Source organism: Drosophila grimshawi, unplaced genomic scaffold (assembly GCF_018153295.1).
Source record: "Drosophila grimshawi isolate 15287-2541.00 unplaced genomic scaffold, ASM1815329v1 contig_848, whole genome shotgun sequence".
Lineage (NCBI taxonomy): Eukaryota > Metazoa > Arthropoda > Insecta > Diptera > Drosophilidae > Drosophila > Drosophila grimshawi.
The window spans coordinates 18,864,201-18,878,666 of record NW_025063692.1 but is presented as its reverse complement, the minus strand read 5'-3'; the positions used below and the strand labels follow the sequence as shown (position 1 = coordinate 18,878,666).

General features: G+C 38.5%; 1 protein-coding gene across 2 annotated transcripts; it reads left to right on the top strand.

The window, feature by feature from the left end:
• Positions 1-2,524: 2,524 nt before the first annotated feature.
• On the top strand, positions 2,525-14,195 carry LOC6565168 (plexin domain-containing protein 1). 2 transcript variants are annotated; one of them, XM_032738075.2, is made up of 8 exons: positions 2,556-2,673; positions 10,277-11,245; positions 11,829-12,038; positions 12,123-12,274; positions 12,351-12,429; positions 12,787-13,229; positions 13,319-13,336; positions 13,446-14,195. In XM_032738075.2, the coding sequence occupies exons 1-8, from the start codon at positions 2,589-2,591 to the stop codon at positions 13,512-13,514; spliced, it is 2,025 nt and encodes a 674-aa protein (XP_032593966.1). In that variant the 5' UTR covers positions 2,556-2,588; the 3' UTR covers positions 13,515-14,195. The 2 variants fall into 2 exon arrangements, with proteins under 2 accessions (XP_001991540.1, XP_032593966.1); XM_001991504.3 differs by lacking the exon at positions 13,319-13,336 and having other exon boundaries at positions 2,525-2,673.
• The last annotated feature ends 271 nt before the right edge of the window (positions 14,196-14,466 follow it).

Below are 14,466 nucleotides of genomic sequence, written 5' to 3'. Positions count from 1 at the left end.
TTGTTGTTCCACATTTGATTTACACTTTTAGAATTTAGTTTTGGACTTTGTGTGCCCATTTATTTTAGGTGTAACACATTAATGTGTCTCTCTGTATGCATGCATATGCCAGTGTAAGCGTCTTTTATCTTATCTACACTTTTTTGTTAAAAAGTTTATTGCTGCTTGCCAGCTTATTATTCGTCTTGTTGGACATTTTTATCCACATGCATGAAATCTTATCGTGGGCGCATGAACTGCTGAGCGCGCGCATACTGTCAACAAACTGTTAAGGCGCACTGTTGCGCTCACTTACTGTTATACACATATGTATATATATATATATATATATATGTGTGTGTGTGTGTGTATGTATGTATGCTGTTGGGCTCTCATGCTAAGTACAAAATTCAATTGCCAATTGAAATTCGCTTTGTTTGCAAATCTATACTGCTTCTGCTGCTGCGACTGCTGTGTGTATTTATATACGAGTGTAGGGCGTTTTTCAGTGTTGTCCAAATATTAATGGTTGAACTCTCAATAAAATTGAAAAACAAAAAAATAAACAGACACTACAAAAAATAAATGTGACAATTCGAATGATTAATTAGCAGAATTGCCGCCGTTTGATATTCGTGATACTTTTTTGGCTTGTCCATCTCTAATTGAGCATGCGAGTGCGAGTGAGAGAGCAATGAAAACAAAAGTTGCTCTCACTCTCCCTCGCACGCCCATATACAAATAACAAATGTAGAGAACTGTTATACATATATATATATATATATATATACTTATCTATATACAATATAACAATGTAGGTCAAGCACAGTGCATTGCCCAAATATACAATTGACACACATACACTCACACACACACACACATGCACATTGCATTGGGCGCCGATTGTTGTTGGCTAACATTTTGTGTAACTTATTTAAGAAAATGTTGCGCGCGCGCACAAGCAACAACAATAACAACAACAACAGCAGCAGCAAAAGCGAGAAGAACGACAACAACAAATAATAGTTAATTACAAGTCCAACCAGCTGATCGGTGAGGCAATCAAAACACATTCGTTTACTTTTTATTTATAAGTTTTGTGTCACTTTCATTGACGCCCACACACACACACTAACACACACAGACAGACACAGATGACGCGCGCGCAGTCAGCAGCCGTCGCAGCTGTTGCAGACGCATTTCACACGCACACGCAATGGCCAAAAAGATTCATTGATTATGCAATTCCAAGAATTGCACAGACAAACAGCTTAAAACCAAGCTTTTTTCGCATCTGGGCAAACACTAACGACAACAACAAAAGTGATCTAATCTTGCGCACATTGCTACACACACACACACTCTCACATTCATATACACACACAATACACACATAGCAGAGCGCGCGTTGTGTGTGGCTGGCTGCATTTGCCGGCAACGGCGTCACTTTTGTATTTTGTGTTGTCATTTCACAATTGGATCGACAATTGGTAAACGTTGGCAGCCGCAATGGCTTAGCATGTGCCAAACACAACACTTTTATTTCATATGTTCAAAAATATTACAAAAAATATATAAAAATAATATTTAAAAAAATGCAAAGAGCAGCGACTTTTAAACTGACCCACTTTGATTGACCAATAACAGCAGAGTGGCAGCTGTAAGTAATGTTATGCAGCTGTTATGCTTAACCAGAGCATGTTATGCATTACATTCATATTTTTACATTCATTTATCGATGTTATCAGTAATATGGATGATTTGATTTCTGCATGCTACAGAAATAAGTAACAAATATAAATAAACTTATATTGTTATTTGACTATGTTCTTAAAAAGTAATGTGCTGCATAGCCAATTTAAAAGTTATCAATTAATATCGATAGTTGTGTTAATTGAACTTTAACTTGTCGTGGCACAATAAAAATAAATTCTATAAAATGAAAATAACTTTTTGTATGGCTTTATTTCAAAACGTATTAAAAATTACAGTTAATTGTATAATTCTTAAGAAATACGATTACTCGACTATGCACCGCATAATAACTGTTGTCAAATGTTAACCTTCAGTATTTTTAGTTTACAGTTTCTTATACCAAGAACACAATATTTTTTTATATTTGAACTGAAAGCACAGTTTAAATGTTAAATGAATTTTGCAATTATTGTCAGCTTCAAGCAGACACATTTGATATTCTTTTTCGTAAGTCAACTGTACAAAATATTCACATTCCAAGCAGCTGCTTTTAAATATAAACCAATATTCTCATATTAAAAAAAAAGGCTATAGATAAATAATACAAGACAGATCGAACATCAAGAAATCTCCAAGAACACGGACACCAAAAGCAATAACAGGATAATAAATAAATTGAGTTCTAACCGATTAAAATACCAAAAAAAAATAAGAAATTCAAATTAATAAAGTGGCAGCACAAAAAATACCGCATTTCAATTACGAAACTTAGAGGAAGTCAGTGAGACCAGACTGTGCGAGCATAAAAATGCAAATAGAATTGAAAGCGGTAACATTTGTTTGCCACTAATATTTTATTTTTCAGTCACTGCGGACGTGTGCGATTGTCGTGTGCGGTTTGGACAACAAGCAAAATGGCGAAAACTGTCGGTCGTGCGTGCGCGCAAATCGCAATTATATTAACTATATACGGATCAATACAAAATGTAAAATCAATATGTAAGTGTACCGACCGATTTACACTTGAACGCACCCACTAACACACACACACACAAATTATCCAAACACGCATTTATGTAAATATGATAGATCATCATTAAGCAGCAGTTTTCATTACGATGATGATGTCGATGAAGACAAAACTCAAATATTGGTGGGGGGCAGGGGGGAGCCAGAGCGCGCTCTGCTGCTAGTTGGTACTTTTTTTTGTGTGGTGAAATTTTGCTGCCATGTTTTTTTTCTTTTTTTTTGTGTCTTTGTTGCTGTTAAAAATGAATTTGTATTTTTATTGAAGTTGTTATTTTTGCTGCCTGGCAGTAAATGCGTTAATTGACAACAACAAAATATGTACGTGTGTTTTTGTGTGTGTGTTTGAGTGTAGCGCAGCCGAATGTGAAAATACGCAACAGCAAAACTAAGAAACGAAACGTCCTTTCGTCTGTCTCCCTCTCGCTCTTGCTCGCACCTCTAATACAACACTGCCCACGTTTGGTTTATTTTTAACATTTTTTTTTTTTCTGTGCGCTACGCTCATCTGCTCCATGCTCCACTTAACGGGCAACATTTTTGTAAGCCCTTGCCCCCATCCTCCCCAAACCCCCCTCAGCCGTCATCATCTACTCCGCGCAATTGTAGAGCGACATCTCGTTCGTTGTTGCATATTTCAATTGAAATTTGTGGCGCATTTTGATTAAGTCGCAAAGAAAAATGCGAATTGTTTTTGTTGTAAGACCACGCCAGTCCCCTCCCCCTCCACCCTACGATGATAAAATTGAAATGGATCAAAGAACCCAGAACAGGTGGCAACCTTGTCATTGTCCGCAGCTGCTTGTGTTGTTGTTGTTGTTGCCGTTAAACACTCCACTGTTAAATGTCGTCTTGCATATTGTATTTTCTTCTCTCTCTCTCTCTCTTTCTCAGTGTCTTCGCCGATTTGAGCAAAAATGTTGTTAGTGTTGTGTAATTAGCCAATAATGTGATGCGTCTTATCCACTAACAGGTATGCAATGCAGTAAACTGGCTGCGGTTGCCTTGCCGGGTGCTAGCGTTGCCAGCTTCGTTGTCGTCGCAGTTCATTTACTTGTTTCAGCTAACTGCGCACGCACTACTGCAGTATATATATATATATATGTATATATTGATTCAGCTGCGATTGGGCATTGCATTGTTTACCCCAATCCACGTTATCAATTTCTTGCACTTTGTTTTCCCCCACCCTTTGAATGTGTGCGTTTTTTTTTTTTGCTATTGTCAATTTAACATTTTCTAGAAATCAATCAAGCTGTGCAAATTTTTTTTTCCTGCTACAGGTCAGTGTGCTGTCACTGTTAATCGATAAATGTATGAATGTATGTTTGTATGTCTGTCCATAGTAGCTAATGTCCATGGGGACCGACACCGAGTGGCACAACAGCGCAGAGCTAAGAGCGCTTATCAAGGGTGCTACTGCTGATTGTGTTGTTGAAGAAGTTTTTTTTTTTTTTTTTTTTTGTGGTAAACAGATAGTTTGCAGTAGCAAAGCGCAGAATGAGTGAATGCGATTTGCGTACTCATTAATACATATGCATATTAATAAGAATTATGCATGCATGCAGGCTGATTTGCATATTGGCAACAAAGATTGATCATTTTTTTTACAGCATTTGCTCTCATTATTTCTATTAAGCATTAATTTCCTTATCCAGAATTGCAAAAAGTTGTGCTCCTTAGCAAATTACTAAGAAGTTAATTTTCAACTAAAAAGCTTCCGACAATTTTATACTCATATATGCGAAAATGTTATTCACGAGACAAGACGTTTAAAATTGGGTTCGTAATGATAAATTGATAATATGCGAGGGTATATTGGAATCATTACAGCCTGCTCGAAACGGTTCATGCAAGGAATAATTGGTAGTAATTATAACTGTGCATTCGTCGCCACAAATACAAAATCAACTTTCGATCGATGCGCAATGAGCATATTGTGTAATTAAGAATACGTTTGGCGATAAAGCACGAGCTACCAATTGGATTGAATGTACTCCAGCTGATTCCAATTGGATGTCACGATTCTGCTAAAAAGCAAAAGATGAAAAATACCAATACAAATGCATATCTTTTATTTTTGTTCAGGCAACTTTCTTTCATATTCAGTTCTCGCATTTGCCTGCAATTGAATTCAATATTCTATTGCAAGTGTTAAAAACAAGATTTTATTGGTTTTAAAACTAAAGATACCAACTTAAATCCCTTACTTTATTTTACTTTACTTTGTAATTTGTATTTACTCCTGTGTTGTTTAACTTACACTGAAAGTAGAGAATTGCATAGCGGCAACAATATTTTCTAGTTCTGCTTGCGTTGACTAAAGTAGTTGTGTGTGCCCATTTAATTTGTGTGTATTGGTATTCGTATTCCCATTCACCAGCCACAGTGCATCGTTTGTCTTTAATCTGCTATTACAACATATATATATATATATATATATATATATATATACCCCCCCCCCACACACACACACCTGTGCAGCCATCACACAACAAACACTCGTGGACTGTCACAACAGGAAGCGTTGCCGTCAAAGTTAGCACATCATCAACATCAACGTCAGTGACAAAATTCTCTCCCACCTCACTTCTTACTTCTCATTGCTTCTCACGATTTCTATATAAGCATCTCGCTCACACTCTTTTTGGTTGTTGATCTCTGTCGTTCTCGTTCTCGCTCTTACCAGCAGTCACCGTTACACTGTTAAATGCTGACTGCGTCATCGCCGCAGACGTCTGCGTTGCTGCGGCCAATGCATTTTGGGGTCTCTGCGCATTTCGTTTTGTCTCGTCTTGTCTTGTATTTTGGTTTGTTTGCTTCTGCTGCCATTATAGATTTGGCCCGATAAGCATGTCCGGCTAACGGCGCTAGAAGCCAAAAAAAAAAAACGTCAACTGTACAATTGTTTTGTTGTTGACATTTGTGCAGTAAGCAACAACAAAACTTTATTTCAAGTTGTAAAGTTTGTCGAAACCTGCGCGATAAGCACAAGACAATGAAGCAGAAGAAGCAGCAGAAGTCGAATAGGGAGAAGAACAAGAAGAAACGTTCATGCTATGCAAATATTTTAGTTATCAGGTGTGCCTTTTTGAGTCTCACCTCAAGCTCGCTCTCTCTTTTTTGCCTCTCCTTCTGCAAAATGCTCTTTATCACAAACAGCCCACAAACAATGAAATGAAAGAAAAACTAATTAGTAGGCAAAAGCTTTCAATTGCGACGCTAAACAAACAAAAAAGAACAAGCGACGCCAACAACAATTTTGCATTCGCATTTCCTTGAAATCAACCAAAGCGAAATTGAAAGAACAAAAAACAAATTGGGTCACACTCACACTTCTGCCTGTGTGTGTTTGTGTGCGTGTGTTTGCGTGTGAGGACGTTAACTTAGCAGAAATGGAGCAACAAGAACAACAATGCCAACAATAACTTTCAGTTTTCAATCAAATGCTGCATTAATTTGAGCCAATTATTTGCAACATCAGCCACTATCATCACCACGACAACAATAGCAACAACGACGAACGGGTTAGCCATTAACATTACAATTAACACCGGGTTCAATTGAATCAGACACCGCACAATTGCTAAGAGGCAAACACAGCGGCAGCAGCAAAAGCAAAAGCAATACGTGAAGAGCATATGCTGCTGCTGCTGTGAGTGCGAGTGAGATAGCAGTTGCACTTGTGTGACTCAGTGTGACCGCAGCCCAATAATTATGCAAGGCAATGGGAAACAGACAAATGCAAATCAGATGACGTTGTTCCATCTAGTTGTGTGTGTGTGTGTGTTGAGTATTTTCATGCATCTCGCTCGCCCTTTCACTCGCACTTACACTCACACTCAGCTTTTTTGCGTCACTTTCTGAAATGCTATGCAAAAAGTAATCTGTAATTAGCCAAAATTCAAAGTGCAAGTATTAAACAAATGACTTGAGGAGGGAGGAGGGGGAGGTTGAAAAAAAACAGCAGCTTTTGTTAATTTCATTCCAGTCAATCGATGCTTGCTACCTGATCTAATTCACTTACTAAGCTGAAACTGCGATGAAAAAAAGTGTTTTTGCTATCGAAATGGCATTATTTGTATTAAACACTTTTTTTTTCAGCTCAAGTGTATGTGTGTGATTGAGTTAGTGTGTATGTAGACCTGCTCCATATTATTAGATCGTAAACGATATTGCATTCATCCCGTTATGTGCGGCCTGTTCTACTCTGATCTCTGACCACATGCTATAATTCTATTGTAAAGCGGCGAGCGGCGACCATAAAAAACAATAACATCGTGCGATTAATGGCGCAGTGCCCTTTGATACGTATGCATACGTGTACACACACGCATACACACATACAGCACAGCAACGAAAAAGACCGCATTACGAATTCCATTCGTAATCTATACTTTGTACGCGGGGGTACAGTAAACACAGGGATCGTAAGCATTCCGCTATTCGATTCCATACACCAAGGTATACATATTATAATGCAGTTGCATTATACCCCCCAATATTTTCGAAATTTAGGTTTACATATATAATGTTAACATATATATACTGTTAGCCAAGCGGCTATTAAATCTTTTACCGCGATGTCAACAAATTCGAAATATCGCTAACAAGTCGCAATTCTCTGCACTCGATGGCTAAGCAGCATGTTATCAGCCTAAAATGGGTGCCTGGCTGGCTGCAAGGCTGAATAGTTAGCTATGAAAGGTACTCTATTTCCGCTCATCACTGATTAGAAAGGTATATGTATGCCTCTGGCTACCGCTAAGCTCAAAATCAACAACGAAAACAGACGCAGGTCTAATGACAAATGGCGAAACGCAACCTGCAGTCGTATATCACGCCAAAAATGTCCCACTATAAACACAAAGCATTGTGTAAACTCAGTCGCACAAGCTGCTCTGCTGTAATCCGTGCGGAATTCATGCCAATAGACTCCAAGTGGCTTATGGTGACTTCTGCAGAAGCTGTAAAGAAGTGGAAGAAGAATAATCTGCAGGTCAGTTTAAACGAGTGCCGGATAGATTCCGAGTTAGATTCCACACGGTTCCACAACGCGTCAAACATGGCGTATGTGTGACGACCTTACAAGCTGACAAGCGTCTAACCGAAGCTAATCTATAATTATAAATAGATTTACCATATATACAATTATATGACTTATTCTTAAAAAAAAATAAATAATTTTAAAAATATGATTAGATTTAAAAATTAAAAAAAACACTACGTTACGTCTGTCGTAAGGAAAGCAGAGTCAGTACACTAATCAAACGAGATAGTGAAACAGATCAGAAATCAACACATATAAAAAATATAAAGATAAGACTGAAGTTTTCGCTAATGTGCTTGACTTGGAGAAGCTCCAGATTACAACGCTACATGCAAGACCAATACTAATGCTGCTGAATGAATTACATTGTGCGCAGAATACAGAATTCATTCAGTAATGAAGAGGATTCATTCAATAGTTCGCTGCTGGGCATACATATGTGTATGTGTACATATGTATGTATGTATGTGTGTGTGTGTGTGTGTGTGTGTGTGTGTGCCTATTTATATAAGCATATCTAGTTACTCGAATTCTTTGGCTATAAGCCGCACTAACTGCATAATGTTTGCGAAGGCATTTAGTGGTCTGCGGCCGGTAGAGGTAGGGATAGGGGTAAAGGCAGGAGGGGTAGGTGCCACATGTATAAATGCAAGTGAAACACACTTTGAAAATAGAAAATCGATATTGTGCGCGTAGCGTCAAATAACAGTTAACGCGAGCATTTACAACGCCAGCAAAAAAAAAATAGGCACAAAATGCGGTTAAAGGCGGTGTAGACGAAAAATAAAATGAGTTAAAAAAAAGAGCAGAAGAAAATTGATCAATATATCAATTGATCAAACTGCCGAATGTTATAAATACACGTGTTGTTTGCATTTATGTGCATATTTAATGAGAGTCATTGCGCTCTTTAACACTGCTCTTTATACACACTTTTCGTACATCACGCACAAGACCTTTAAGTATATTATATATAAATAAATAAATATATATATATATAATGTTAATCAACGCATTTTAAATACTTTATTTGATTTGACATCGCAGCACATTTGAACCTGTATTGTTGTGCTTGATGCTAAACAAGTTTCTGTACGAAAAGCCATAAAATCAAGAGATGAAGCTTAATTTTAATGCACACCCACAAAAACAACGCAACAAAAATCAATTTAACCACAAATATATGCTTTGTTGAGGTTCAGACTGACGATACCTAAATTGAAACAGACCATCGATTCTATAATTAAGCACTGAACCCATTAAAAGTGGCTAAACAAAAGTAGGGTATGATGAAGTTGTGCAAAGGTATGTGACAGGCTGAAGGGGAAACATCTGCGAGTCATCATCAATAGCCGAGTCGATATAGCCATGTTTGACTTTATGAACAATCGGATCTCGGAGGCGACACAAATCAGATTATCGATAACCATTTTGCCCCATTTTGTGAATATGGAAACAAATGGATTATCGATATAGCCTTCTTATTGATTCATACTATACCCAGACGTATTATTGATCTGAACTGTACAATTTTCATTAGATTTGGACAAGAAACGCAGATTTTGTTAACTAACAAACGAATTTACACCTACACAGGGTATCTCCTAGTCGAGCTGTATTTCGCTAAGAGCATTCTAACTTCTTCGTTTTTTGTTTGTGAAATGTGTCAAACCTAAAACACATGTTTTATAGAGTAAAGAATTTTCGGCTCATTTTTTAATGTTATTTTTTGCTATTGTTTTATTTGAGCGAACCAAAAAAATATGCGTTGTTTGTTAGCAAAAATGTCTCTATTTGTCTCTATTATTTATACAGTTGCGGTCAAAACAATAGAAGTGCACACATATGTTTTTGGAAAAAAAATATCAAAAATACATTTTAATTGAATAATGGAATTATAGACACAAGCTATCAATACTGAAGATAAATATAAACATTAAAAGATGCATAGGTTTAAGATTAACAACAAAGCTAGCTTAAAGTGTTTAAATTTATCAGAAATGTGAATATTATTGAAGCTTTCTTAGCTTTCTCTGGGGTTAAATAATATTTCGAAAAACTAGATATATTATATTTATTTATCGATGACAAAGTCCACTTCAAAGTCTCCCTAAGCTGCACATTTTTCGTTGGATTAACCTTAGAAACAAACTATAACTTCACACCACACATTCGCAATCCGGTTTAGATGTGGAGACTGTGCCGGCCATTCCAACATGGTCTCGAACGATTCTGTAGAAACTTTAATTTAATTTGATACATAAAAAAGAAAACAACGACAAAAACGAAATAACCTTGGAAAATTTCAAGACCCGCATGCCCTCAAAATAAGAAACAACATTTCTTTAAATTTTCGACTTAAGTTTTGTTTTGACTTTCGTCTTATCGACGCATAAAGTTTTTTATTAATCAAAAAAAAAAAAATCATATTTAATGACGCATATATGTACTCAAAAATAAATATATTTATATATATATATTGGGTCCGTGTATTGTACTTATCTTGTGTGCGTTGTTTGCTTCCAGCTCCCGAGCTATACAACACCGTCGCCACTCGACTCACATATATCAATCCGGATGAGATTGTTAGACTGATGCCGGTACAGTCGCGCGCGTTACGGCCGCGTCGTGCCGCTGTGCCAACAGCTCCGGCGGAATTGACACCAGTTGTGGCAACCATCACGCAGGATGCGAAGAATCAATATCGGAGCGTTAACGGCAATGGTAATGTCAACATAAGCAGCAGCAGCAGCGGCGGCGGCGGCATCGTTTCATCCGCAGATGCTGCCACGCTGACAACCACCATGGATAGCAAGGCGTCTACCACCGGCAGCGTTTCCTACAATGTTCACAATTTCGGCGTCAATGGCACCGGACAGCGCAAGGATCTGAGCAGTGGCAGCGATGCTGTTGCCAACAATAATAGCAGCATCACCACCAGCATCAATGTGGCAACTGGTGCTGGTGCTGGTGCTACTGGTTTGCCGGCAGTTCCACTAAAGAAAACTCAACTGATGGCCTCCTTACAGCCATCGCCATATCCCAAGAAGGCACCCTCATCCGTCCAGATGCCAATGGCAACGGGCACGAGCACCGAGCGACAGATCATCGATGATGTCGATGTGGCCGACGATGTCATCAATGATCGGGCAAAGAATCAATCGCTCACCCGTCGCGAAGATCACTTCTTCTACTATCAGAGTCTCTTCTATGTGAACAAGAACGAGACAACGGCCATGTGGAACCAAGTGCGTCTCATACCAGAAAACACAATGCTATCCTCTGCGCATCGTCGCGCGATGACCGTTGAGCTAAAATTCGATTTTCCCTTCTATGGCCAATATGTGCGCAACATAACCGTTGCCACCGGCGGCTTTCTCTTCACCGGCGTCTACGTCCATTCTTGGCTGGCGGCCACTCAATATATAGCGCCACTGATGGCCAATTTTGATACCAGCATTTCGAATGATTCCTTTGTGCGGCTACAAGATAATGGTAAGGCTCATATATATATATATATATATATATATATATATATAAATCGACTCAAATCAGTTGACACCGAAAAATACAAAAGTTGAAAAATCAATTAAAAATACAATTTAATATTTAAAGTGAAATGTTAATTTAAAAAAACAAGAGTTGGGCGTTGCCGACTGCGAAATACTCTGATACCAATCTGATAAGATCCAGTGTCGGTTGTGTGGAGCCAAGTTTGTTAGATTTACCTCTAAAAAAAAATATATGTATATATATATATATATATATATATATTGGAGGAGGTTCATAGTCAAAATCTACCTTCCAAGTTTGGTAACTGTAGCTCTTAAATTGCGTGATATAATAGTGATTTTCTAGTCAATTTGTACAAGAAATTTTTATAAGATTTCTGCAGTTAAATAATCGCAAAGTGCTGCAGGATTATATTGTTGCATGCATAGATTTGGGGAAAACCCAGAAAACAGATGGTATAAACTGAAGTAATTGCATTCATTTATATTTATAATATTGTTGTTATATTTATTAATATTGTTGTTTCGTTGTGTGATCCTGACCCATTCTCCTGCACGAATGGCAGGCACCGCCTTCACAGTCGTCTGGGAGAACGTCACGTTGCAGGATAAGCCCGAGTATGGCAAGTTCACATTCAGCGTCACGTTGCATCAAAATGGCGACATTGTGTTCGTCTACTATCAGCTGCCGACGGTGATCAGCAACATACAGGACAATCAGCATCCTGTCAAAGTGGGACTCTCCGATGCTTACATCGTTGACAAGATGCTTTTCTGTACGTATTTTTTCTGCTTACTTCCTATATGCTCTATTCCTATCTCATTCACTGTCTCTCTCTCTCTCTCTCTCGCTCTCGCAGTTGCTCGCCGCAAGACCATCTATGAGTATCATCGGGTCACATTTGGGCAGACGGAGATCACAAATGCCACGCTCATTAAATTGACAGCGCAGCCCACCTGCCTGCGCTACAATGACTGCGAGTCGTGCCTTAATCACAATACAACATTTGAGGTGAATGCCCCTTCCACCTTGCCCCCATCCCTTAATTCCATTTAACCAGCTAATCTCTCTCATGTACTCGTCATAGTGCGCCTGGTGCCCCACGCTGAATCGCTGCTCCACCCATAATGGCACTGATCGTGGCAAGCAGGAATGGCAGCAGAAGGGTATGTAAAACACTCGCTACAACATGTTGCAACATCATTATTGATGTGATTTCTATATTAAAGTTAGAGCAATTCTAAGACTTTCGTTTTATATTAATTGTATTTTATTTATTCATTTTAATTTTGAATTTATTTATTTCGATTTTAAATTTACCAATAAGTTGCCAAGTTGCCATATTATTCGATAAATATTAATATGTTTACAGTTAATAATTTTTGCTTTGCGTTTAACGGCGATCTTCGATTCGTTTCTTTGAAAATAGTTTGTAAATTCGAACTTTTTCTTTTGTTATTGTTATCGTTATCGTTATCGTTGTATATATTATATATAGTAAATTCGATTAATTGAAATTGCAGGCTGCGATCGATTGCTAATCAGTAAAACCCCTGAATGCCCTGCGCTCGGCCAGAAGGGCAACAATGCTGCACAGGAGAACATCAGCAACAACAACAATAACAGCACTAGCAACAATAACAGCAGCAGCAATAACAACAACAATAACAACACTGGTGGCATCAGCTCCTCATCGACGCCGGCGTCAAATGGCGCCGCTGCCACAGCCACAGAGCCAACAGTGAGCAGCACGCAATTTTCGCCAGCAAATGGCGAACAGCATAACAGCGACGGCGTCAATGTGGAGAGGAGCGAGCATCTCGGCGCCGTACAGCCGCCGGAGAATAAGAGTGTGGGCGTGGCATTTCGGTTTATTGGGCCCATTTGCCTGGTATTCGCCGTGACACTGTGGCTCTTCTATGCGTACCGAAATCCACACACACGGAGCGGACAGCTCCTCATACAGGTGAGTCTATCGATCAATCGATTTATCCGATTCCACATCAAAACTTAAACTTAACTTAAACGTGTTTATAATTATATATTTACATGCAGTCCAAGCAATTGCATCAGGTTTGTGATTAACATTTGCACTTAACATTAAAATGCGTTCTTCACTTGTTGTGATCAGTTTTTATTTTGTATTAATCACTATATTATTATTTTCTCCTTCCCCATACAGTTCCGTCCCAGTCAATGGTCATGGAGACGCGGCGAGGCGCGCTACACGGCGGCAACGATACACATGTAACAGTAATGAACAGTAGAGAAACCGTAGAGATGAGAGCGATATTGCCTGTTGTTGTCTATGTCTGCCAGTTGCTTCTTGTTGTCACAAGCAAGTAACGAGTAGCGAGCAGCGATCAGCGATTAGCGATTAACGAGTAACGAGTAAGGAGTAACGAGTCACTGTCTCTGTCACGTGTGACGCAATAACTGAAGAAAACAGGATTTCCAACACAGCCCCTCTCCCAAGATTCCCCAAAAAGCATAGCAAAAAGTTAGAATATCTGATAATTCTCTTGAATGGATATGTGTAGCTCAGCGTTTTTCATGTCAACAACAAAAGCTCAGATCATAACACACAACAAGTAGTGTAAAGTGTAACAGCAGCAGCTGCGGCGTCTGCGGCTGCCCCATTTACAGCGCCACTGACAGCGAACACAGACACAGACACAGCTCTCATGGGCACAGTTTGAAAAGCGTTGCATCTTTTAGCGACAAATTTAAAGACCATATCAAAAAGACAACCAAACAACAACAAAAACTAAAAACAAAAACAAAAACAAACAAAAAAAACCACACGTGTGCTTTGTGTTCTTTCTTTAGCATGCTCTGCTCATGCAACAGATATGTTCACATCTTTTATAAACATTTTAAAATCACGCTGAAGGGCACTCGCATCAATTATGGTATTTAATTTGCTCAGGCCCTGTTCCCTTTACACCCATCAAGCACACACACACACATACACACACAGATACATACACACATACACACACAGATACGGGGCACAGTGCTTGCAATTTAGTAGTTCAATTGTAAAAACCATTTTACTGTTTTGTGTTTTTTTTTTTCATTATTATTTTAATTCTCTTACGCAAATTACGTATGTATTTTCTCTTTCTGTAACGAGGTTTGTAGCTCTAATTGACTATTTCTCTTCGTATTCCTATTGGCGACTCGTATATAGTATAAACTTG